This window comes from Aulostomus chinensis, chromosome 16, assembly GCF_037954235.1.
Source record: "Aulostomus chinensis isolate RoL2024-O1b breed Wild chromosome 16, RoL_Achi_v1.0, whole genome shotgun sequence".
NCBI classification, from domain to species: domain Eukaryota; kingdom Metazoa; phylum Chordata; class Actinopteri; order Syngnathiformes; family Aulostomidae; genus Aulostomus; species Aulostomus chinensis.
In genome coordinates this window covers 20648121-20673584 of record NC_141335.1, presented here as the reverse complement: position 1 = coordinate 20673584, position 25464 = coordinate 20648121, and the positions used below count along the sequence as shown (strand labels likewise).

General features: G+C 41.5%; 1 protein-coding gene across 1 annotated transcript in view; it reads right to left on the bottom strand.

The window, feature by feature from the left end:
- Positions 1-25154, bottom strand: part of LOC147247773 (gamma-aminobutyric acid receptor subunit pi) — a 59524-nt gene extending 34370 nt beyond the window's left edge. Inside the window, exons 1-2 of the mRNA XM_086180033.1 lie at positions 24953-25154; positions 9908-9997 (exon numbers count right to left, since the gene is read on the bottom strand). Coding sequence (XP_086036159.1) covers positions 9908-9960 — 53 coding nt within the window. The 5' untranslated portion in view covers positions 9961-9997; positions 24953-25154. The remainder of the gene's footprint in view (positions 1-9907; positions 9998-24952) is intronic.
- Positions 25155-25464: the final 310 nt, after the last annotated feature.

Here is a 25464-nt window from a genome sequence, read left to right as displayed (position 1 = left end):
AAATTTGACACTGAATCACCAAGACTCATGCATGATTTGTGACAAATTTGGTTGTCAAAGTCAAAGTCATCTAAAAAACTGGGATTTCCGTCAAGGAGGCCCTGGCCAACATTTCAGCTCACCAGCGTTTCAGTAAAGAATCCCAGCGAGAGGCTAGTTAGGCTTCTTCAGCCAGAGAGGGTCATTAGTCAGTTGGGAGGTGCATGAGCAACGTTAGTTGGAAATTAAATCTGCAGGCTGCAAACCAAACATTTTTATGCATTAGGTGAACAGTTCAAAAAGCCCTCCAGGGAAACGGTTAAATTAGTGAGTTTTGTAAAATGGGCATACAGTTACATTGATTCTGTCACATTTAACCATCTACGGATGCACTGCGCTTGGTGTTTACAGCAACATGCTGATTTGCAACACGTCCACAGGAGGCTTTTAAAGCCAAATTGCAAATGAGGCTTCGGTAGGATAACGCGCCATGTTATTTTTCTGGTGAAGACACACTTGAGAATATATTGTGAACACCACGTCCCCCATACAGTAGTAGCTATATTGTACTCTGCCTACAGCAATCTAAAACACACACAAAAAAACTAATTAAACATGCAAAATCCCTGATCAAGCACAAAAAAATGTGTTTGAGCTTGTTTTTTTTTCTTGTGGTTCGTAAAATGTTAATATATTTTACTCAAGTACACTTCAACATGGTCTCTGTTAATTACTAGACAACTACTCTATCACCAGCGCCTTGTAATGAGTAGCTTATTTCATACATTTATTAATGACATGTACAGAGTGATCATGAAGTGTTGGGTGAAAAGCAGCAACTCATTTAAACCAGAAATTTCACAGTTGAACTTCCTGCACCCTCAGATAACAGTTCAGTTTCGCCGAGCGGCTTCTCTTCGACATTATCCTGCGATCATCAGGAAATGAGGCCTGTAACTCTGCGGTGTATCAGACAAACGCGCATGCTTGCTCGCATGGCCTTGAGTGAGAGGTTGTGTTAATGAGGCAGATGCAAAGTAAACCTCTATGATCTTGAGTTTGGCGTCCATCCAGCTGGATAAGCTATCAACTACAGTATGACACCTCTTCAGGCGAGCACATGTGCTTCTTAATTTAATCTTATTTTAAGAGAAGGTCTGGGATTTTCAAAGCTGTGAGGGAGGCAAACTAAGATCTCTGGTTAGTATTAATTAAAATGACACTACAAAGCATTATCATGATAATAAGGGTCTTATCACTGTCTCCAGCTTTGTAGTCTTGTACTGTGAATTGGACCTCGAGGGAATTGCTGATACTGTACATACGGACTTGGTCCTTTCCCATTGGTTACTGAACCACGCATCTAAAACTAAAAAAAGACCACTGGGTCACTTTATATGTAGTTGAATGGCATCTTTAGGTGATTTCTGTAGAGATGGAGTGCTGACCTTTCCAGGTAATCTGTCAGGGAGGAGGATTCTTACCATAGCAGACAGGATATTCCGTAACATTTTAACTTGGAAAAATTAGTTAATTCTGAGTTATATGTCGACCCATACATTAATATCATGCTTTTTTCCAAATATTGCTCATGTTTGTATTGACTTTACAAAGGACAGCAGCATGATACACAAACGTCCTAATACAAATGTTACCTTCTTATTCTATGAGTAGCAAAGTACCAACCATGTTCAACAATAAATGTGGCTTAGGAGTAAGTGTGCCCCCCCAGCTCATGACAGCGCATGTGTGCTGAGATGAAATTCCTCAGAAAACAGTGGTTTCACCTTTTGTCAAGCACTGAAGGAGAGGCTGGGGATGAAGAGAGATTTGGCCTGCTTTCTGCTGGGTGTAGGTGACAAACACCGATGGATTGCTTGTGCTCGCTGGTCGTTAGCTTGTGCTCGCTGGTCGTTAGCTTGTGCTAGCTGGTCGTTAGCTTGTGCTAGCTGGTAGGTGAAAGGTTACTGCAGGTCTGGGTGAGGTTGTTCATGTTGTTAGGGGACATATGCTTCTGGTACCATTGAGTCCAGGAGCAGGGGCCCAATTAGAATCGATGTGTTTCCAAGCTACAACAAACCATACTACAGACTCTACCTATAATCATTGTTCAAGGAAAACTTTTAATGTATGTTTGATTTTAACAATATAACCCAGTAGCTGAAGATCATCGGGGTGGTGAGTATTGTGTTTAAGTCATTCTAGTTAATAACAAGCTGCTCTCACCAACAAGGAGACGCAAACGTGTGCGTGTGGAAGCGTATTGCTGAGAAAATGTGGCAGGACTGAGAAAATTCCTTGCTGAGGGAAAATATCTAACACTGGTACCACGCTGTGTAAAGAGATGGCAGAGAAACCCAAGAGAGGGAAGATATTGTTCTAGACGGGGGATCTACAATTAAACCTAATGAACATGAAAAAAATGTTTTTCGCTTGAATTCACAGCAAAAATAAATATGAATTATAAATGATGATGAATTCAAACTGGTGAGACATAGCAATTACTTACAACTGAAGAAATAAAAGTGGAAAAAGAATTTGGGGAAATTCAGAAGAATTTATTCCCTCATTATTAAACTTTTTGAAGAGTTCCAAGAAGAATAAGAAATATTCTCTGCTCCAGAAAGACTTTTATGTACTTTCTGACACCTAAAATATTTCACATAATTGTAGAGGAGCGGGGCAGCACGGTGGTGCAGTGGTTAGCACTGTGGCCTCACAGCAAGAAGGTTCCGGGTTCGAGTCCCGGCTCGGGCGTGGGATCTTTCTGTGTGGCGTTTGCATGTTCTCCCCGTGCCTGCGTGGGTTCTCTCCGGATACTCCGACTTCCTCCCACCGTCCAAAGACATGCAATTTGGGGACTAGGCTGATTGATACTCTAAATTGACCGTAGGTATGAATGTGAGTGTCACATTCGTCTCTGTATGTTGGCCTTGCGATGGACTGGCGACCTGTCCAGGGTGAACCCCGCCTCTCGCCCGTAGATGCTGGGATAGGCTCCAGCCCCCCCGCAACCCTTACTAGTAAGGAATAAGCGGAAGATGATGATGGATGGATGTAGAGGAGCTCAAAGAGGAAATGTAAAATCGGATGTCTTTTATAAACTGCAGCTGCAGCTGTTATTTCTAACAATCTTCTCGTTAAAAAAGAGCCTGGAAACTTGGGGGGATCACTGGCCAGTGAATGGCTATATTAAAGTTGGTTTCAAACACAACATAAGAAAAACTGTTGCTGTTTCAAGCCATTTTGTGGTCTGACGTCCTGTTTTTTTTTTTTGTCTTTCAGTCAGGCTTTAAACAGCCGTGACTTCAGCTGAGAAACGTCAGTGGTGTTATCGTTTAGTAATCCTTGAGAAGTGACATCAGCCTCCAGCATTAACTTGTCAACTCTGAAATTCACTCTTTCGAAATCAACATGCCAAAGCACTTGTTGTTGGAGTCCAATCTCAAAGACTTGTACAGTTCAGACTGCAGAGCCGCTTAAATGTTGTTAATTTGAGTCCCCAAAGCTTATATTTCCTTAACAAATCCTCGTATGCATATATATTTCTGTCCAGACCCTCTTCATTTACATTTGCAATTGTATCCCAATCATCAGAGGTGATGTAATAATTTCAGCTGTAGGGTGCACTTATCTCTGGTGACAATCGTTTAAAAAAGCTAAAACTAGAATGGATTTCTACACTTGAGGAAGTCGTGTCTCTCCATTAACAGCAAGAAAAGCATCGTGTAAGCCTTTAATCTGCCTGTAATAGGCTTCAGTAAAAATTCATCCACGCTTTCTCTAACCAGTGCTGTGAAACCATCGGTTTGTTGTACATACAGTATTATGGCGCTACTTTATATCATTAAGCCTCTATTCAGAGAGATTAAATAAGAAAAGAAGAAGGCTGTCTGCTTTAAAGTTGCAGCCTGCATTTGGAAATGAGAGGAAGGCAGTTACTTTGGTGACAAAATCATAAATAAAACCTCTTCATCCTGACTAAAATAAAGAAATTCTGTTAATGCTGCACTGAAAATCAAACATGCAGAGTAATCTATCGCAAATGGTTTATGCCATCCTGTCCTTGCTGGAGGAATGAACAGATAGGTCGTACACAGAAGTGGTGAAAAAGACCTGTATTCATTTTTAAAAGTCTGATGCCATTGAGTGACCATAGTAATAATGACCACACCTTAAAGGAGGGAAAACTCTGTATAAGGAGGTGGAGGGAGCGGTGGAGGGACTGATGAAAAGGCGACTGCAGCAGAGGAGAGTTGTGATGGAGGCTGTTAGGAGACGGCTGATTTGATGGCTGCTGGTGTTTCACAGCTTTTTTTGATGGAGTTTTAAATTGTTTTGCTGCTGACAGGATAGGTGGGCGGCTTGGCTCAGGGGCAGAGTGGGAACCGAAGGGTCGCTGGTTCGATCCTCGACCCCGGTGACCATGTCGAAGTGTCCTTGAGCAAGACACTGAACCCCTAATTGCTCATGATGAGTAGGTTGGCGCCTTGCATGGCAGCCTCCACCATCAGTGCCTGAGTGTGTGTGTGAATGGGTGAATGAGATGACACTGTAAAGCGCTTTGAGTGCTGCTAAGGTAGAAAAGCACGAGATAAACTGAGTCCATTTACCATATGTGAGGATATTCCTTGCCATAAATTGTGAGGAGATATCATAACGATGCTCATTGCAAGTTATTGTCGTTGTCACATGGACTTTTTGAGGAGGTGTAACATCTCTAATTTTATAATTTTAGATCCGCTTTGGTGTAGCTATTGTCTGTATTTTGTTTTTCCTCTTTAAAAAAACATACGCCACCTTTAATGAATATGTTGCACGAAACCACATACAGTTGATGGCTTTGATAACCTGATATAAAATTCCTTTTGAAATATACTCATACAACAATTATGCACACAACTGCCACTCATGCGACCGATCGCTTGAGAGCTTTGATTCTGGTAACACGGTTAATTATGACAGCAAGTACGATCAACACGTCTTTTCGAAAAACAGGGTTGCAGCGATACACTGTTTTCAAGGTATATTCCAGTGGGCCTCATTCATGAAACCTGATCTTGCACACAATAGATGATTTCAACCTTAAATTTAGTTTTACAACCGCTATTTGTAAATGCTTGCTTCCGTGATTTGTTGAGTACCTGAATCGACAACCAGCCGAGCTGGTAAAGACATTTAATCCTCCAGTAAGTACCTCAGTCTATATATACTGGATATACTTGGTAAAAGGCTGTGATAACAGCAGTGTAACGATGCAAAACCGAACCATAACGACAACCAAATATAAAAGCAGCAGCTTCAATTTGCATGCAAATCGTAATTTTTTTATTTCATTTTTTTGGTTGTACAAGGAAGCAAAAGTTAGACGAGGTAGCATGTATCTGCACGGATGGATGTCATTCTCCTGCAGGGAAGGCTGCAGGCACTCGTGGTTATAAATGAAGCAAAACACAGTAGCAACAGTGTTTATTTTATATTTATTCATTTCAGCTAGTATTTTTCTCTTTGTTTTGCTGTTATTTATTGGGTACATTTTTCTTGCCTTAAATATATAAAAACAACAACAACCGTGCATCTCCTGAAACGTTTTCCAACCTTAATAGATTTGCTTGCTCCTCTCAGGTTTTGCCTTTTTATTTAAATTAGAGGAAAAATGGTTTCGTGTTTCAGACACAATTGGCAATTTGTAAACAACAGAAAAAAAAAACCTGTTTCCTTTAAGATTCATTAGAACTGATATTAACAATTATGTAACCCAGTGATAACTAAAAAAATGATTTAGCTGCATTCTTTTTTCCAGCTAATTAGTCCCTGCTATAGTCATCTGCAGGCATCTGTTTGTATATTCATGCAGAAATAAGCACTTTCTACTTCGATGTTTAAAACTTCTGTTACTCACTACAGTTGCTGACTGTTGGGGGGGGTAAAAAAAAACCTTTAGAGCGTTACCTTTCATAAGGATCAAAGCCATGCAGGCACTTCAAGAGGTTCAAACACATCGTTCATTTTAACATTGCCTTGGAAAAGCGTTTTAGGCTAATTTTACACGTATTTATAGGGGTGATTAAAGACACTGCCTTTTTAAAAATAACAAGTTCAGCTGGGATCCGCAGCCTCTTCAAAATCTTGCTTTTGGTCTTTTGAAAATGTTCCGATGTTGGCAGGGCTTTCAGGCAGAGCTACAGGGAGGACGTTATGTAACCCTGGATTGACACTTAAAACACTTACAAATGTGTGTCTTATGGATTCCAGCGACATTGGTGGTGTATTGTGTTCTCAGCATGAAGCCAAACATCAATTTTGCCACGCTGTTCAAACAGGCCATTCATGTCACCATCCTGTAGATGAACGTGTGACTCTCTTGACCCTTTTATGAGTTGATGTTTCTGCGACCGATAACAAGGGGTTCAATTTGCTCGAAAGCGGGGGTCTTGGTAGTCTCAGCATTGTCAAGGTCGCAGGTCACCTTCATACAGCTGCGGGGTCAATGCTGTAGCCGTTGTGTGTTGGTGTAAATGGCTGGAGGACATTTGTATTCCGCTGATAAGACGAGCGCTCCCTCCTCATCACGCTCAAGCTATCAAAGCCTCTGATCTGAGCTCCCTATCATACTCTAAGTGGTTCGCTGATGGGCTGTAGACCGGAGAAAATCCAGGTCTTCACATATGCAATGTCGCAGAGGTCATAATAATTACAAACTGAGTCATGCATCACTGTTTTCTAACAGTGAGTACTGTAGCATGCAATAGTCCTTTTCATTTAAACGTAAACTAAATCCGATGAAGACCAGCGGTTTGATCAGTGAATCGGCTGAATGCTACTGAGGCCTCTTGTCAAAGCAGCGATCCAAATGAATTTCCAGAAATAACTTGTGCTCTAATTTTCTTGTAAGAACAAAAGCCAAATTGAGTTTCATAGAGTAAAGCTGCGTGTCAAGCAGAGGAGGAACCCTTAGAGATTTCAAGGAGAAAGTCAAACATGTTGCATTTAAAATGTTTTATTTAATTTTATGTCGTTGAAAGCCAAGTTTGGCCTGATTTTCTTGCGATTTTACATCTGGGTTGTATTAAAGCAGCCCGCTAATGTAAGCTGCCCCATTTGATTCGGCTCCAATTCAAGGCTGGCTTCTTCATTTTGCGTAGTTTGATAGCACATGATAGCTGGTTAATACTATTGGTGTATGAATGGCATACTTCAGACGTGAAGCACCTGAAGGTAAGTTTTATAATGCTCCGTGATAGCGCTGTCCGTGGTCGCGCGTAGGTTTGAGTGTCAGCCTGCTGGTGCTGAGTGCACTTTTTAACAAATGTGTGTGTGTGTGTGTGGGGGGGGGGGGGGCTGCTGTGAGCTGTTTGTCAGATTTTGTTTTCGTTTTATTGCTACACACTCACCCTGAGAACATTTTTACTTCAATGTGACACTGAAGGTCCAGTGCCAAACGGCCAGGTTCACTGCTGATATTAAGTCTTCCAAAAACATTGTAAGAATCTATGTTACCTGAGAAAAAGAACTGCAGTTTGTATTGCAGCAGCAAAGGTCAGCCAGCATCTCATGTTCATGCTGTTATTTGGCTGAAATTCCTTCTTTGTTCTTCACCGTTGAAAAGCTGAGCCCGTGGAGCTGCTACCTCATCTCAACCTGCTTATATAGGGTTGTTGGGGGGGGGGGGGGGGGGTTTAACCCAGAAAAACAAAGAGTAAATCTGAAAGGGGCCCAAGGAAAACTCAAAAAATGTTCACATTGTGTTGAATCCGAAAAGACTCAAATAGAAAGAGAGGACCAACGCTGGCAGCAGCGTGACGGTCTTTAGGGAGCAGCGAGCTACTGTCAACAAGAGCAGCAAGACATGCCATTTTTCCTGCATCTCACACTAACCTTCTGTGTCTTGTGTGGAAAGGAGATGTTTGGGTTTTTTTTTTCTTTTCTTTAGCCCTTTAAGGTTTGACTCACAGTGACGCTATGGTTGTTAGGTTCTTGCTGAATCGGTATCAAACAGAATATAACTGAGACTTATAGAAACCAGTGGACAGTTAAAGACATCTGTATTTAATGACTTTAAGGGTGATTGGTGCAGATGAAAGCCACTGAAACACGGTTACACGCACGAAAAAAAAGAGCTTTGACCAAAGTGTCTGCAATGAATAGTCGGCTGGTGAAGGAGAGAGTTCTATAATCTCAAAACAAGTCAGCACCGTTGAATGTCCGGTTCCCTCATCTACCAGTCAAAAGGCTCCCAGTTAAATACCTAAAATAAAGTCTGCGGTTCAAATGAACTTAGGGCATTTAACACGGTGCCTGCTCTTTTTCCAAATAAAAATTCCTGACTTTATCCACACTTTTTCAAAAATCTATATTTTTTTCCCAAGACCTTAAACTTTATGTATTTTATACTTGTGCACTTACTTTTTTGGTTGAGATTGTACCTGCTGTGTTTAGTATCAAAGTTCAAGCTGAAAACGTAGCTACACAAGGTTTGATTTCAGATTCCAGACCCGAGCAGTCAGCGAAATCATCCTTGTTTCTAAATGCTTTCTTTATGTATTTCTACTTTTACAAGATTGTGGGCCTTTGAGCATACTGTAAATTCGGAGTTTTCCGTACTTTGTTGAGACTTTCACACAAAATTCCAGACTTTTCAAGCTCTGGGGAACAGCTTTTCAAAATTCCAGACTTTTTAAGATTTTTAAGACCTGCGCAAGCTCCCTGTTTTAATGTTTAGTTGCACAGCATGAATTACATTAGTAACACACTTGCAAATTCCCAGGACATGATGAACAGTGATGACACGGCTGAGAAAAAGCTGCGTGCGGCTCAGGTGTGCAGATGCTCCACTGGTCGCAGGCTGCAGCAAGAGATTGTACTGAGAACATAAATAAAGTAAATTACAATGCTCCCCTTCTTTTAAAAGAGATGGAGACAAAGGCTGAATTGCATTTGGTCGTAGCCTGAAAGCTTGCTGGAGTGAAGAGAATGACTGCAACGTAGAAACAACCCTGTTTTAGAAGGTGCGAAGGTCAGAAAAACAGTACACACTGGCACTAAGAGGAGCTGAAGGAATCGAGAGGCTCGGAGGCATATGATTCCCATGGACTGCACTGTTTGGAAACATTTCTCAACTGGAAATGATTCTCGATTCCAATCCCTACTCAACAATGGTCCAAGAGTGGTACTTTGTCCTTATATCCCCTGATTAAAATGCTCAATAATCCATCAGCACTGGCTTTGACGTCCGTGGCGTACTCATAGGACAGTAATCAACTCAAAATAAATCTACATGTTGGAAAACCCACAGATTCATGAAATTAACTTATGCTTGAATGCTCCAAGTCTGGCATATGGCGTTTACATTCATAGCGGATGCATTTGGCAACATATGAGAGTAGCAGGCAACCTGCTACAGCACATGAATCGCATAGTTGATTGCACAAAGACGCTCAGCACTATACAGAGAATATCTTTATGTGGGATTCAGGGATCTCCAGAGGATCTGTTGTATCTCTAATATGCAAAGGACATTCATTGCTTTAAAAATAAACTGTAAATATACAAGAAGCTTCTCTCCACGGTGACAGAAAAATGCGCAGCAAAACATCCCATCATTCTCTCTGTGTGACCTCTGCTTGAATTATTACACCAGTTGCATGCAATGAGCGATGCATGCGGTGCTGGATCCGGCGCATCTGATCGGCTCAGCGGCATCACGAATGTGTCAATGGAATTTCGACACTAGAGAGTAGGGTGTCCAGATTGAACATCGATGGCTCACAAGAAAATGATTTCTCCTCTCTTCTCTCACAACGTGCAAGGCTTCGTCGTTGTAACAAATTAGAATCTGACATGAACTGATTACGTTTCCTGCCTTTCCTTATAGCTTTGTGGCTTCACATCCCAGCAGTTGTATTTCTTCCAATGTTTGCACTCTTACCTGCTAATGAGGAGGATGGTAAACATGGTCCCCCCAGATACAAAGAGACCCATGGCTGCCGGAGGAGTGGAGAGGGCGGGTGGAGTTTATCTGGAATGAAGGCAGAAAGAGGATAATAAAATCAATTCCGAGGGATGCAAGTGATGATAGCAGAGACAGAAAATATAGATTTTTTTTTTTTTTGCATTTGAAAGCAACATTGCTTGATGCACCTCAACAAAGATGCAAGATAAACATTTGGGCTGAACCAATGACTTTAAAATCTCCTTTTTCCTGCTGCTGCTTTCAAACTAAATCAGATGGCAGGCAGATGGTCCTTGCCCTCCTTCCTATTTTTAATCTTAGTGTCTGTCATTCCTCAGATATTTCTTAGCTCGGATGATAGCTGCCAGGTATAGCCGTGGTTTCTTTCAGGTACTTGAGAGAATCTTTCAGGGATCTCATAAGCAATTACATGTCGGACAATCTTTTGGGATGCATTTTTTTAATCACGGTGGCATGATGGAGTGCTGACACGCCTCGGGGACATTCTCTAAACGGCATAATGACGTCTCGTTAATGACTCCTCTCCAAGTGCGCGTCTGGTGCTGAGCTCCACACTTGTTTGAAATGTAATAAAAGATATTGCAGTTTCACAGGCAGTCATCTTTCCTCCCATATCTCGCTACACTCTCTCTCTCTCTCTCTCTCACTCTCTGCCACTCCAAAGATGAAAGCGGACAGAAAACCTTCAGAGGCTAGAATCACTTCACCATCGAGACCGACTGCTGTGGAGGGCAAGCTGGGCAATGGAAATATTTAATGTAATATTGAAAGCAAACTCATGGTGTAGATTTGAAATACAGTGGGGTATCTTGGTGTTAATGTCACTTCTTTGGCTTGAGCCTCGGTTAGATAACACACCATGTACGGTTCCGAAGAAGGTGAGATATGATGTTAATACTTACCACCATACATATGATGCATGTGCACACCTTATGTACTCTAAAGACGAGTTCACACCAGACACAGCTGATGCAGTGTTTACATGAGTAATTCATGAGTTTCCCTACTGGATCACTTGTGTTTATCTGCATCTTTCATAAGAGTTTGATAGCAGTGTCATTTGTGATTCTCCATGCTCACGTGTTCTCCAGAAAAGAGAAGAACACTGCTGCTGAACAACTACAGTTTGGCGACGTTGTAGGTGTTTTAATCTCAAATCTAAAGTTGTTTTATCCAGAGAATGCATGTGAATATTTACCAAGAGGCTTTCAGAGATGTAAGGGGTTGCTAACCTTCACAGCTAGCTGGAATGGCTACTGTGCCTAGCCTACTGGGGAGTTATGGAGCGCCTCGTGTTTAATGATTGAATTTTCCTCCATTCTTTTTGATTAAGGACGTTCGCTGCAGTGACTGATGTACAACAGCAACATTAGTGACATAATGGGAATACTGAATGCTGCTTGGCTTCTGCGGTGGACGGAAGCATTATTGCATGAAACTAATTTTTGCATTGACTTTTGAGTGTAATCCATCTGCTCAGTGGCGTGAGCATAATTAAAGTAGATGGTTAGGACAGACGCAGCTTTGTGCTGGCGCTGTAACAACTGGACCCCGTTTGACTTTGTTTGACTCTCCAGATCAAACTGAAGTGGATACATTTGGTTTGTTCTCCATTTAGTCTGGTTCACAATGCACAAATTCAAGCAGACCAAGTCAGTAAAATACATGTGCTGATGGGTGTGCATGAAGGAGCAGAGCCGCTCTGATTGGTCAAAAGTGTAGTACTGGAAAATGTCAAATTAAGTTAGTCATATTACTTGTTTTTGTTTTTGTTTTTTGACATCAGATGCACACAAATAGTCCATAAACTGCATTTTGGTTTGCTTCCTGTTATTGAGTCCGATTGTGCTCTCACTACTATCACACCTCACTGGGGTTTGTTAGCGGACTGAGACTCACTGGGGGAGGTGGGCTTCTCAGCCACCCGAATGAAGAGAACCAGGGGTTGAACTACTGTACATTTGTGTTCCATTACATCAGAGTAAATGAATACTGAGTTGAGGAAGCTCCTTTAACTTGGCCCATTTCCTGCTTTTTTTCCTCTCCTACAGGCAAATATCTGAGATCAGTGGCATGACTGTAGGAACATGTTAAGGTCAAACAGCAGAAAAACAGTCCTGATTCATGCTGCGCAACTGAGCGTAATCAAATGCCATTGTCGTCCTTTTCTTTGCATAGAAACCCACGGACTCTCAAGTAATCACAGGAATAACTACTGATACGATAAATAATCCATTCAGAATTTGATTCTCATCACATGTACAGACTCATCATAGTTCAGGTTTTCATTTCATGCAATTAGGAGACCAAGCATGCAGAAAATAACCTGACCCGTCCTTCTCCATCCCAGGTCAGTAGCATCATTTCTTTAACTTCTCAGAGAGATCAACTGTCTCCGGTCTCTCAAACGTCCCCCAGAGCAGAAATATGCAGACATGTGGCACCCCCCCCCCCCCCCCACCATCTCACAGCACCCTAAACACAAATCTCAGCCCTTGAGTATGTAGCTTTTATGTACATCCCCCAAATGTATTGATTATATTCCATGTGATTAGATTTTTGTACATTAATGTATCTTTTTCTTCTCATGATTTTATTCTTTTATTGATGCAAAGCACATTGTGTTGCACTTGCTGTATAAATTCTGCTACCAAAATGAAGTTTTTAGTTTCACAAAAACAGTTTTCTGATTCTTTTTTAATTTGATCAACTTCATTTCAAAATGCCCCTTCTTCTCCTCTGTCTTTGGATATCACAACACAACTTTCATAATGATAAATGATGGATGATTTATTTCTTAGCTCCAACTTTTGAATATTTCATAGCAAGTCTGCAGCATAGATTTACAATCCCAGTGCTTTATTTGTAGATAAGGAATCCTGTACTTGGAAAGTATACAGTATATCCAACCCGTTCAGAAGGGATTACGAATGTTCCTATGCCTCTGGTAAAATTCAAAATCTGTTGAGAGCTCTCAGCTTGTTAACTCTCAAGGTGGGAGACCAAGCACCCCCTCTACACACACCCACACAGCCCTCCTCCTCCTCCAACAACTAAAGATCCTCGTTGTGCTCCAGAGAGGGAGCAGCTCGATCGCCCTCGGAATGTGTTAATTTGATAAAGTTCACTAATTAGAGACATTAACATCAGGGATAATCTGATCAACTCAGCTGCTTTAAAACACAATATTTTGTGTTTTAATTACAAGGACATCAGACGTCCACCACATTCACACTCCGGCTGACCTTTCAGTCACGGAAGACTGCATCAGCAATTGCCTGTTCTCCACTTGCACCCAGGACTCCAAAGACCAGGGATTTGACTCATTCATGGTTTTCACAGGAAATAGTCTCAATGATAGCTTTATTATGGCTCAGCTGATTGACAGGGAGTGGGCTGAGGAGAAGTCCATAATCTTACAGCAGTGAAGGCAAAGAAATCCATCAGAGGCAAGGTAAGATGCACCCCACACATGCACACACACACACATACACACACACATTAAAAAACAGTCCAAAGGTCAAACAGCAGTAGTCATTGGCAAGAAAACTGTAAAAACACAAAGAATATAAATAAAATCTACAAACATGCAAAGAGGGGCTGTAATCCTTCGACCGAAACTGGAAAAAAAACACAGCTACATGAGTAGGAAGACACTGGAGAGGAACGTCAGGGTGGGCAGGTCATCAAAGAAAAGCTGGAAAAGAAGTAAATGCAACGTAAACATATGAGGGTGGAATCACAAAGCATAACAGGAAGCGATAAGAGACTCCAATACTGAAACAAGTCCAGACAGGAGCTGGCACATGTTGGCTTCTAATCTGCAGTATCAGGCAGGAAAATGGCTTGAGAGGATCGTTTTAAGAGTTCTGAACAGTTTAATTTCTAATTCATGTTTATTTACTATTACTTTTCTGCTACGGCGAGGTGCTACCTTCAGGAATACATTTTTCCTTCTTCACAATTAGGGTCACAAAAAGCATTAATTAATGATAAATGAAGCTCAGTTAACACTTTCGCAATTTCATGGCGGAAATTAAGCAGAGTAACCTGTTCAACTTGTCAACCTGACAGCGATATTTGAATCCCAGGTTAAGAACACAGTTTTTAAATGAAAGATGAAAACAAACCAGTTGATTAAAAATTAAGTGTAATATTGTGCAATGATATCAAATGTCGGGGTCAGGCCATGTGGAATATTTGAATCTGGTGCTACGACAGTGTTTTCTGGAGTGGAAAGGTCTCTCCGACAGAGGACCGTCTATGTACTCTGGTGCATAGACGGCAGCATCACCCATCACATATTTTACAGGTTGGTATTGTAAGAAAATGAACACAACTACATGTATTCAATGCAATAACATCACCAAAAATGCGAAGTTCTTCTAAATAATGCATTAAATGTGTACGTCATTTATAATTCAATAGTGTTGAATTAACCGATTATTTAGGTGACGATATCACTTTTGACCAACAATCTATTCTGAATTTATTGTGTTTTCCTTTTAGGGTGTTACCAAGACACCATGAAGTTGCAAGAATCGCTGTTTGTATGTGAAGTTAGCGTTCGTAAAAACAATTAAAATGTGTATATGTCTAATATAATGGGTAACACTTTGAAGATGACAGGGGAATATAGAAACCAAGCAGGAAAATCATTATAGTTTTCTGTTAAAGGTCATTTCCTACAAATTTTACTGTTAAAATCTCCCCATGAAGAACTTAAATCCGTTTTCTCTAAAATTTCTCACTAACCCTACGAATGGTCACTGCCTGTAAAGTTAAAGCAGATACCTAGCACTGAAAATCAAATAAATCCATATTTGTCTTCAAGTTCTTACAAATGTTGTACTGCAGTGATATTTTGACTCGCGCTCTCTTTGTGTGTCTCATCTTGTTTACTTCTCGCCCATTATCGCTCTCATGAGTCCCGCCGTTTCCATCCGTCTCTGTCTTCCCAGCAGCGTCTGAGTTCCATCATGTCCTGCCACCTGTTCCTCCTCGTCTGATTAGTTTGGTTCCATCATTTCTTTGTTTTTGTAGGATCCTTTGTTGTGGTTACCTGTTCTGTCATTCCTTGCCAGCTCTTTTGTCTTCTCCTTCAGTTTTGAGCTTTTTTTTATTTTTGATTTGCTTAAATTAATTATTCATCTCAGTTGATCAAGATGCCACGCGGCTGCTGCTGCTGCTGCTGCTGATTTCTGCACCTGCCTTCCTTCATCACAACACAATCCATCATCCCACAATCCAGGTCTTTCTTTCATGTGATTTAACTATCTTGGACTTTTTCAGTAAACAAGACATCTCCTGCATGCCAGACCCGGTTTACACTTGGATTTACAACTTGTCTCGAGTGATTCGTTTACAAGTGGACACCAACCTGGTTTCCATTTCAGTGCAAAGTTAATCTTTTGAAAGTTTTAATTAAGGAAAAAAGAAGTATTGTCAGAAGATGACTATAGGCAATGTACCCTGAAATGTCTGTAACAACTACAAGTAAAGGTTACAAACTAGAAACAAAACAAGTAGTTGTCCTGGTAACATACACATTAAAATGCATACTAGTGTCATGGATAAGACAGAGGAATATTTTGGCCTCATCACTGGTCCATATGTTGTTGTTGTTGTTTCATCATTGCATCAGTTACACGACGAGGTCAAAGGTCCAGGTGCAGAGTATTGATATCAGTCTGTCACCGATCTATGAAAACAACAAGATATTTTAATTGTCACCAACACCTTCAATTGATGATGTATTTCCCCTTAGTGTCCTTGTCTCAAACATTGCAGGACACATTTGCATTGAAACTGGGAAGTGTATGCACTCAAATGTGTCCCAGCATGTGGTTGGAGTGATTAGATTTCAGTGGGTCAGGGGTGGTTGTTAAGGCTGCAGTCAATTGAAATTTAATCAAAAATGTCATGGAGCTGCAGAGATGTTTTGACTCCACATTCTAGTCCAGAGAACTACAGACAACAGCTTTGTTTGACATGGATCCCTGCAAAAATCACGCCATAACCGCTTTGATGAGGTTTTCAATGCAAATGACGATTCGTGGTGGAAAAACCAACATTACCTTGAGTATCCAGATGATACTACAACTGCAGGGCTGCAAAATTGTGACGTTGACAAAATGAAGTTGAGACACTGGAGACCTTCTGTACTATAAAGGGGTCTGAGGGTGAAAAGGATTCCAAGTTCTTTATTTATATGCTATAAAGACGGTAAAGATCCTGCAAGAAAATCTATAATTGGAGAAGTAAAGTTCCATCCGTCCATTTTCTTCCGGTTATTCTTTTAAGGGTTGGGGGGGGGGGGGGGGGGCTGGAGCCTATCCCAGCGGCTTTCGGGCGAGAGGCGGGGTTCACTCTGGGCGGGTTGCCAATCCATCACAGGGCCAACACATAGAGACAGACAAGCAGTCACACTCACAGCCACACCTACGGTCAATTAAGAGTGGAGATGTGAAGTTGGACAGTATAAATAAGAGATCTGGATACACTGCCATCAGATCATTTTCAGTACACAGTGCCTCTGTATATGATAATGAACTACTTTATACACATAAAGAGATGGCTTTTAACTATTTGCTTCCTTGTGACTTAAGAGATGACAAACACGATGATATTAGATATTCCAGATGATATTATTCTTCCTCTACTCTGCTAAACTCCAAGCCTTAGGTCATCGTCCATCCCGGTGAAGGACACGCCAGCATTGGAGGGTAACATTCATCTGAAGCAATGCCTTTTATTTCAGCTGTGACGTTAAATGTTGTCATTTTGATTTAAAGTTGACTTGAAAAGGGCAACAAGAAAAATAAAAAGATATGTCAGGCAGAACTGAGTCACTTCATTTATGTCCCTGGCTTTTCTCTCCTTTTCTTCAATGTACTTATTCTTGCATGGATGAGTCACACCACTAGCTTTCGCAACCTTTACGGCCTCATAGCTGCCAGTCCAGACTCCAACTCAACCCTTCCCCCAGTTCCTCTCATTCTGTCCTTCAACATACTGGATGATAGCGAGGTTGGTAGTTGTCATTTGAACTTATTCACAGAACCACTAACAGAGAACTTGTTCCGCGTGGATGCTTTTTTGATCGAGGCTGAAGAATCAGTACCGCACAGGAAACCCAAATGAAGACAATCATTATCGGGTTCGTCAACTGTGTATCAAGAGGCTTCATATAAACGTGGTCAGTTTCTCCTGAGGCAACCATCCTCAGCTGAAACACTGGAAGTGATGGCGTTTCTGGTCTTTACTTCTGGGGTTATTTGTGATGTACAATCAGCAGTAATATCTATAAATATCTGAGATAAACGTACACTTACAGGTCCATATACAAAACAAGTGTGACACAGGTAAAGGAAAGGAAGACTCCAGTGATTTGTAAAATTCAATGTACATTATTGAAGCATCAGGAATTGTTTTCTTAATTCATTTGCCACCATCTGACAAAATTTTCCATCATCCCCGTCATACGCTAGAGGGCGCTATTGTCTGCTATTGTCCGCCTTTTGAAAGGGTACTGGACCGAAACAGACAAACAAGTAGCTCTTCCAGACAAAGCAGCTCTATCGATGAGTTCTTTATCAGTGTGGAGGAGGTGGATGGATGCCTTGGTTGTCATATTGATGGTGGAAGCTGCCGCAAAAGGTGCCAACCTATTCGTCAGTAACAACTTGGACTTCTTCTTGGACACGTCAGTTCAATTCCAACCGACCCCTTTACACTTCTCATATTCCTAATCATGGAATGTGGTGATGAAATACAAAAATGCATTTCAATTGAACACATGCAGCATCTATCTTGAATGGTGGAGGTTGTGCGCATGGTTTTGCGTATGTGCCGCAGTTATTTTGACGAGGGCAACACAGGAAAAATGTTCAGCAGATGCTGCAAGATAAGCTTGGCGTCACCATGGTAACCACCTGCTCCTGTTCTAGAAGTTAGACTATCATACTTGCCATGGTAAGGGGGAAAGATTAAATTCTTTCGGTTATAACCTCACCATTACGTAATCTACAGCAACAGAAACACAATGCATTCTGGGATAAACATGCTATGGAGGTAATTTCCTCAGCGTTGTCATTTTATTCCACGTAATGCAACACACAGTGTCAAGTTTCTTGGTGTAATGGTGGTAGGTAGAGCCAAATACAGGCAGGCAGGAAATGAAATAAAAGAGCAAGACACTCTGGCAGGTAAACTAATGACAGGCACGATGATGAAACAGAGTATCTGCCAGAGACAGAGAGAAAATACAAACCCAACTAATGACAAAGAAGAAACAGGTGAGAGATCATGAGGGCAGCAAAGGAGCTGACTGGATAAGAGGCACATGGAACAGAGATGTGGCTGATGAAGACTGATTAATCGACCAGACGCAAGTGAGCATGGAAAAAAGGGGGAAACCAGACAAAGATGGGATGTGAGGCAAAAAAAAATTGGGAGGAGATTTACAAAAAAACAAGAAGTGACAGAAGGTCTCATGGTGAAATAAACTCAGGTGGATGACAGAGGAGGAAACGGCATCAACAGTTGAATTATTTGGGAATTGTTTTGTTAGGAAGAACATTGTGCCTCTGTGGTGCAGCCAAACACAGAATGACTGAGATGTCCATACTATTTTCAAGGTAGGATTTGTTGTGGACATTAGAGATGCAGCAGGCTTCCGGTTGCTATTGCAGCCCAAAAACCAAGATGGTTCCTTAACTTTGTTTGTTTGTCGTTTTGACATATACTACATTGTCAAAACAAGATATGCTACACTGGGTTGTATCACAAATTTTAACGTTGTGAGAGGAATTATAGCACATCGTCTGTTCTGTCATTTCTACATGACGACTTGTTGAATTGGAAGAGATGAAAATGATGCCGTGTTTTTAATTATGTTAGTTCCGGTGATCCGTCGTTCCGCAAATCACTGCGACGGCACTAATCCAGCATTTTGGAGCAAGACTGATTTGCATGCCATCACTCGGTATCCACTGATAAGGCGCATCGATTCATTACCAATGCACTTTTCCTCAAATGGAAATCAGTATCTTGCATTTCTCATCATTCTTTTTTTTTCCGTTAGAGCTCAATATTTCTTAAGAGACTCTGTAAGTACAGTGGAGGAACAGCTCTAAAAGAATCACTAATGTAGAAGTGATTGAATTGAATAACATCAGACAATTTTGATGTGGGGTAGAATCGAAGAATCTGGCCATAATGTGGCTTACTTTATAAAAGTTGCTTCACCTTCTCACTATTGTTCTTGTTGTCTGGTTCTCTCTCATCCTAAGCCTCGTAGCACAATTGCCAAAGTCATGTTTTGGCCAAAATGAGATGTCTGCCTAACTCGCCTAACCAACTAACCTAAAAAAAGTGTTTTTTCTTTTTTTCGAAAACCCTAAGCTTTGACTTCGTTAATTATGCCATGAGGCTAATGTTATGTAAGTCCGCCGACTCCACCTGGTCGGAGCCCTCCCTCTTCCTAGGATTATTGATTGAGGCTTTCTGTGGCCCACCTCCATTTCTCACCAACTCTTTCGAGACCCTCGCTGAGATGACCAAACATGAAGCTGTTGCAGGTTGCATCTTCTCAGAATAATAATGCCAACGCAGCGGCCGTGTGTCAGCTCCCTGGCTGGCGGCAAGGATTTCATTTACCAATGTTCATGGAGAAAGAGGAAGAGCAAAGATTGAAACATTACTGGTTTGATTAAAAATACGACCATCTACATATCATTCTCAGAGCTGAGAACCCTGCGCTTGCGACGAGACGCTGCATGGCATAATAAACCAGCAGGTGGAGTAAAATATCCATGTGGGTGGGCATGGATTATAAATTAGGGAAAAATAATTCCTCCAGGTGGGTGAATTATTCATAAAGCCTTCATGAAGATCCAGAGAGCGTCAGAGCTGGAGGGAGATCAACATTTCTTTTAACCTATTAGGGGAATACTGTCTTTAAACTGATGAGGAGATGGAGAGGAAGAAAGATGAATCGAAGAGAGAAAGGGGTGAGTAAACAAGCAGTTTTACTGACATCAGCTGGCAGATGACGTGACATTCGAAAGAATGAGTAACTTTATTACCACACTGACTGTTGAAGGTGACTAATGCACAAGCTTCAAGGCTGCTGCTATTCAGGTGGCTACTACAGGCTGCAGCCAGCTCAGATGGGGATAAAAAAATATCAACATCGCAGTATACTGTATCATAATACTTTTTTCCTGATACAAAATACCAAAATACCAGCTTTTAATATCATTTTTGTTCTAATATTAGTTTATGTGTTTGCTGGATTGGAAATACAATACAACTTCCGCACTTTTGCTCCAGTAAGTGTCAAAGAACAGCTACGATGCGGCTCAGCGTTTCCTGTAGTCGTGAGTGAGGCAGTCAGAAAGTGGCTGAGCAGGAGCCAACGTGGTGGAGAAATTTAAAATGCCTAGAAACTTATAAATGGATATCTGGAAGCATTTGGGCTTCCAAATGAAAAGAGGGGAAAAGAAAACGTAATTTGCCAAACCTTGCTGCCATTACACATTCAGGCAACACGACCAACTTGAGAACTCACCTTGCAAGATACCATACCTGTTCCTGCAGAGCATCACGATAAATCGCGATACTATCGTATCGTGACGCGTATCGTACTGTATCCTACAGCCAACATTTCCTTGAGAAAATGTGGACGTTGTAAGGCTTTAGTCAACCAAATAAAACTGTGGTTGACCAAATTGTGAAAAATCTTTCAATCCTGACCTTGCTCACCTGCTCTCTGAATGATGGGGGATGGTGGCGGATACACACAGTACATTTAAGCATTTTTATAGGACACAATGCTGCACTGTTAGCTTAACTCACAATTCAGGTTTCTGAATGTGCTTGTTGAACAGCTGGTTTTGACGCCTCCGTGATTTTTGGCTTTTTACTCATGAAGCCGTTACGAGTTATGAGTGTGACTTTTGGTCTACTCACCACAGCAGCACTGACTCCTGTGTGTGTGTGTGTGTGTGTGTGTGTGTGTGTGTGTGTGTGTGTGTGTGTGTGTGTGTGTGTGTGTGTGAGAGGGAGAGAGAGGGAGAGAGACGGTGCTCGCCCCGCTCTCAGAGAGACATCAGAGAAGCTGTAGCTTGACCTGATGAGTTTACTCCTTGGTACTGAAAGTTTGCACCAAACATTTGAAGATGTTTCGGTGTTTGTGGTAGTACCGATGTGACTCAGTTAGAGACAAAAAATACTGACCCTCAGTAGTCAATCCTGTCACCTGAAATCCCTGATTAATCCCAGGCAGCACTTTTGAATAAAAATAACACAGCGATTGTTCGCCCGATGAGATTTTCTCAAACTAGAGCATGACAACCAATTAATCGACTAGATGAACAGGAGACTACAGCCCTGATGTTGATGTGGGGAGAATGACAATGTGATGGAATGGTAATGATTGTTCCAAGCGTTGGTTAACTATGTGAGTATTACCAGGGAAGCAGAGTAATTACATTTAAAATTAATCTTTTTTTTTTATCTTGCTGTTGACTATGATATAACCAGGATAATGCGCTTCAAGATGTCCATTATCAGGAATTATCACGCCATCCTCCGCTCAACATCATTCATTAGAAACCTTGTCGTGCTTTATCACACATCATCATGTATTAATATTATTATTACTGGTAATGAGCTAGAGTCCTCCCTCTCTCATTCATCCCTAGCCATTGCTGCTGATCTCATTAACAATATGGTAAATTATAGATATAACAGGGACCTTGGTGGAGGTCCGTGCTCTGCAATCTGAGTTTTAGAGTGCATTATGTTGACATATGTTACAAATATGTTCTGCTCCTCATGTATGTAACCAACATGCACTCAAAACACCTCATCATGCAGTTCAAAATCACCGCAGCTCAAAATCTCTCAGAAGGCAGTATTGGATTGCATTGGATTGTAGGAGATAATGTGAGACCCAGGAAGGCAGAGAGGCCTGTGGGACCATAAATGACAACAAAACTTTAAGATCCCAGGTGGGAAAGTCACTTGATTTGCTTGGAGGTAAAATGTCTAAAATTAAATATTTGTCTGCAGTTTTGGATAGGACAGATGAGTCTCTTTCTGGTGGAAAAGTCTACTAGGCATGTTTCCACACAAATATAATGCATTTTAAATCAATTTTCAGAAATGTTTGAGCATTTCCATCCATGAACATAATGTGAATATCAAGTGTTTTTCCATGAAGTGGAGCAGAACGTGGCTCAACTCCCTTCTTTGCCGCTGTAGAAGAAAGTGCAGCAAGTTAATAAAACAAAGAAAAACAAAACAACAGGATGGATTTAAAACAGCCCTGATGACCACGAGCCCCGACAGTCACGTGCGCCATTATTTACTCCAAATCTGCATTTAGCTTTTAATTGATACATCAGGTTTTCTGACAACCTCTGGCATTAAAACTTAAAAAAATATATATATTCAGATTGTTTGTTTTTTCTCTCACGTTTTTAATGCACAAATTAAAAGTGTGGGTAAAAAGAAGTGGATGGAAATGCACTCATCACTCGTTCGCATTGATTGCAATTTTAGTGCTAAGCTAAACTAACGGCTGCTAGTGATAACATTATATTTACAGCACAGCTATAGGAGTGGATCTTCTAATCCAACTGTTGGCTGGAAATAGAAACATCCTCCTTTGAGCGCTTCATAGTGACACATGAAGAGGCATGGGACTCATTCAAGATCCACTGAAACATGACAAATGTGACCGTTTGGAAACCTCCCATCCCTCCCTCAGCACCACACCTCTGGTCTTCGACCACATTTCCTTCACACGAGACACTTGAAAAATAAAGCCTGGGGGAAACAACTTGATCTGAAGACACATCTGGACAGTGTGACAGCATGGGAATGGACAATACCACAAGGAATCATGCCATCAGATTACATGTGACAGCTGACAGTGCATGTGCATCTGAGTCAAGGCCAGATCCCACAATGCAAAAAAAACAAAAACAAAAAAAACCTCTGACTGACACAACTTGCCAAATGGCCTCTGCAACTGTGATGCACCTGCCAACCCGGTGAGACTACAGCGTTGCTTTAAATTCAGCATAAAATACAAAGACAGCAGAATGTGGGGTCATAAGGTCGAGACCTTATTGAAACAGATGTTCCAGAAAATCTACAGCAAAAGGCAGAGATGAGCCAGTCGGTGACTGTCCCTGGTGGCACAGGCTAACAGTCCCAATTAGCTTGCTTGACCACAGACAACAGTCAATAATTGGGTAAAGATGATGATGGGGGGGGGGGGGGGGGGTCAATACGGATAGAAAAGTGAAAATGAAGACAATGCTGCCTCCAATGTGTTCAATTAGTGTAAGACTGCAGTCGTTAGGCTGTGATCCATCTGAGAGGCAGAGCAAATACCACTCACAGCTCTGGAGTTTGGATGATAACAGAGAGCCTTTCCATTATCTTCTCCACTCAACTCTATTTATGTAAATCTCAGCCCTCTCCCCTCCAGTGCCTTTTTGTGATGGCTGGCCTGGACTGGGAGAGCTAAATCTGAAAGGCAGCTGGCAGTTTATACCCAATGAGTGAACAAAATCTGAACCAATTAACTATGCCTTACAAGCTGTGCTTGTTCTGCTGATTACAGGCATTATCGCTGTGGTAAATATAGTGGGAGAAAGTAGGCATGGACTCAGGGATCCTCACCGCAAGGTTTTCTGGAGCATTTGTATTATTTCAATTACTGGTTTTCCTGTTTTCTTTATGACTGCTGACTCGCATTATTGTTGTGAGCATTTGTCTCGACTGTTTTGTTTTTCTTTATTTGATGCAAAGCTGCTGTGCAGAGAAAGAACAGTCGTACACGGAGGGATATTGGATTGAGAATATTTGGGACATCGGGTGCCGATACTGGCATCATTCACCGACCGGATATTGGAATGATGGTACCGATCAGTTCCATGCACACAGTTCAAATACATTTCTTTGGAATACATTTTCGTAGTTTGGGGTTTTTCTTTGTTGCCCATTTTATAACAAGTGGTGTGTGCTTTACAGCCTCATAATGTACGATTAAACAAACATTAATAGTAATATTCAAGAAAGCAGGCAGATCGGCAGAATTGGCAGATATAAGTTGAAATCATATCTAAAATGTGGGGTGGGGGGGTTGATTCATCTGTAATGATAAGAAGTCTCTGTGAAGGAAGTGATTTCCCTGATACATCCTCCATTTATACATCCCAGCAACACCCACTTTCCTATAAAGTCAGGGATTAGACTGCACATCCCCCTCAGGGTCTGGATTGAATTCATCCCTGACCTTCACCCTTGACCTCACTTTTATACCTGTCAGCCTTAAAATTACCGGAGCGCCCAATTAAATGTTGCCATTTGCTCCATGAGCTTGGCCGCAGTCGGATTTCTTCATTGTTCCTCCAATTAAAAACTAAATCCTCTGTCCAAAATAGTATGGCCTCGAGGGGAAATCAATCAGCGATCAAGAGTCTTGCGTGGTTAAGCAAAAACTTGTTAACCCCTAACCCTCATTCACACCAAGAAAGACCATCATCCACGCACTGGTGCACCAGCAGCAGCTTACACAGGCAGAATTAATTGAAAGATTTTTTTTTTTTTCTTGAAGAGGGGAGATGCACTCATGTACACACTCGCACGCACAAACGGAGCAGTCCGTGTAAGACAGGCAATTCATGTATAAGTATCAATTACATAAGGCTGAAATGGACGATTATACAAGAGCAGGGTTGTTTTTTTTTAAGGATTTCTGATCATGTAAAAAAAAAAATCATTGTACCATAAAGTTTAAAACCGTCACTTGGGTTCCAGTCTGCGTTAGTTACAACACATATTCGTTTCAAATGCGCTCTGGAGAGGAAAGGCGCACGAGAGGAGAATAAACGGTCCCAAAAATGCATCACAAACAGGTGCCTTCGTCATTCCTATCAAAAATCACCTCCGGTACTAAAGTTAAAAGACGAACTTTACCTGAAACTGCCGATCGCCGCGAGCATGTCACATCTCTCAGCGCATCCTGGAAATACGAGTCCGTAAAGAGTTTTCCCTCAGATCGGTGTGCTCGCACACGAGACTGCCATCGAGTTTGGTAAAAGACCGCACCTGCTGTCTGAGCTGCGTGCACATATGCCCGCACATACAACTGGATGTGCTCTGTCAGCGGATTCCCATTAAACACTGTGGGCTGGACGCGCCGCTGCGCAATGACGCACGCCAGGCACTCGCAGATGATTTGGAGTCTCCAAAGCTGCGCGAGATGAACGCACAAAATGTATGTCAAGATGATGTCTGCTGTGCTTTACACTGCCACATATAGACAACATTTATCAAAAAAATGGAGATATTTATGTCTTTTTACATCACTCTTGTGTGTGGCATTGAGTAGATATTTGATTGACCCCCCCCCCCCCCCCAGATGCTCATATCTCAGTAAATACAATATCCTCTGCATATACATCTAACATATTCCCTGTCATTACATC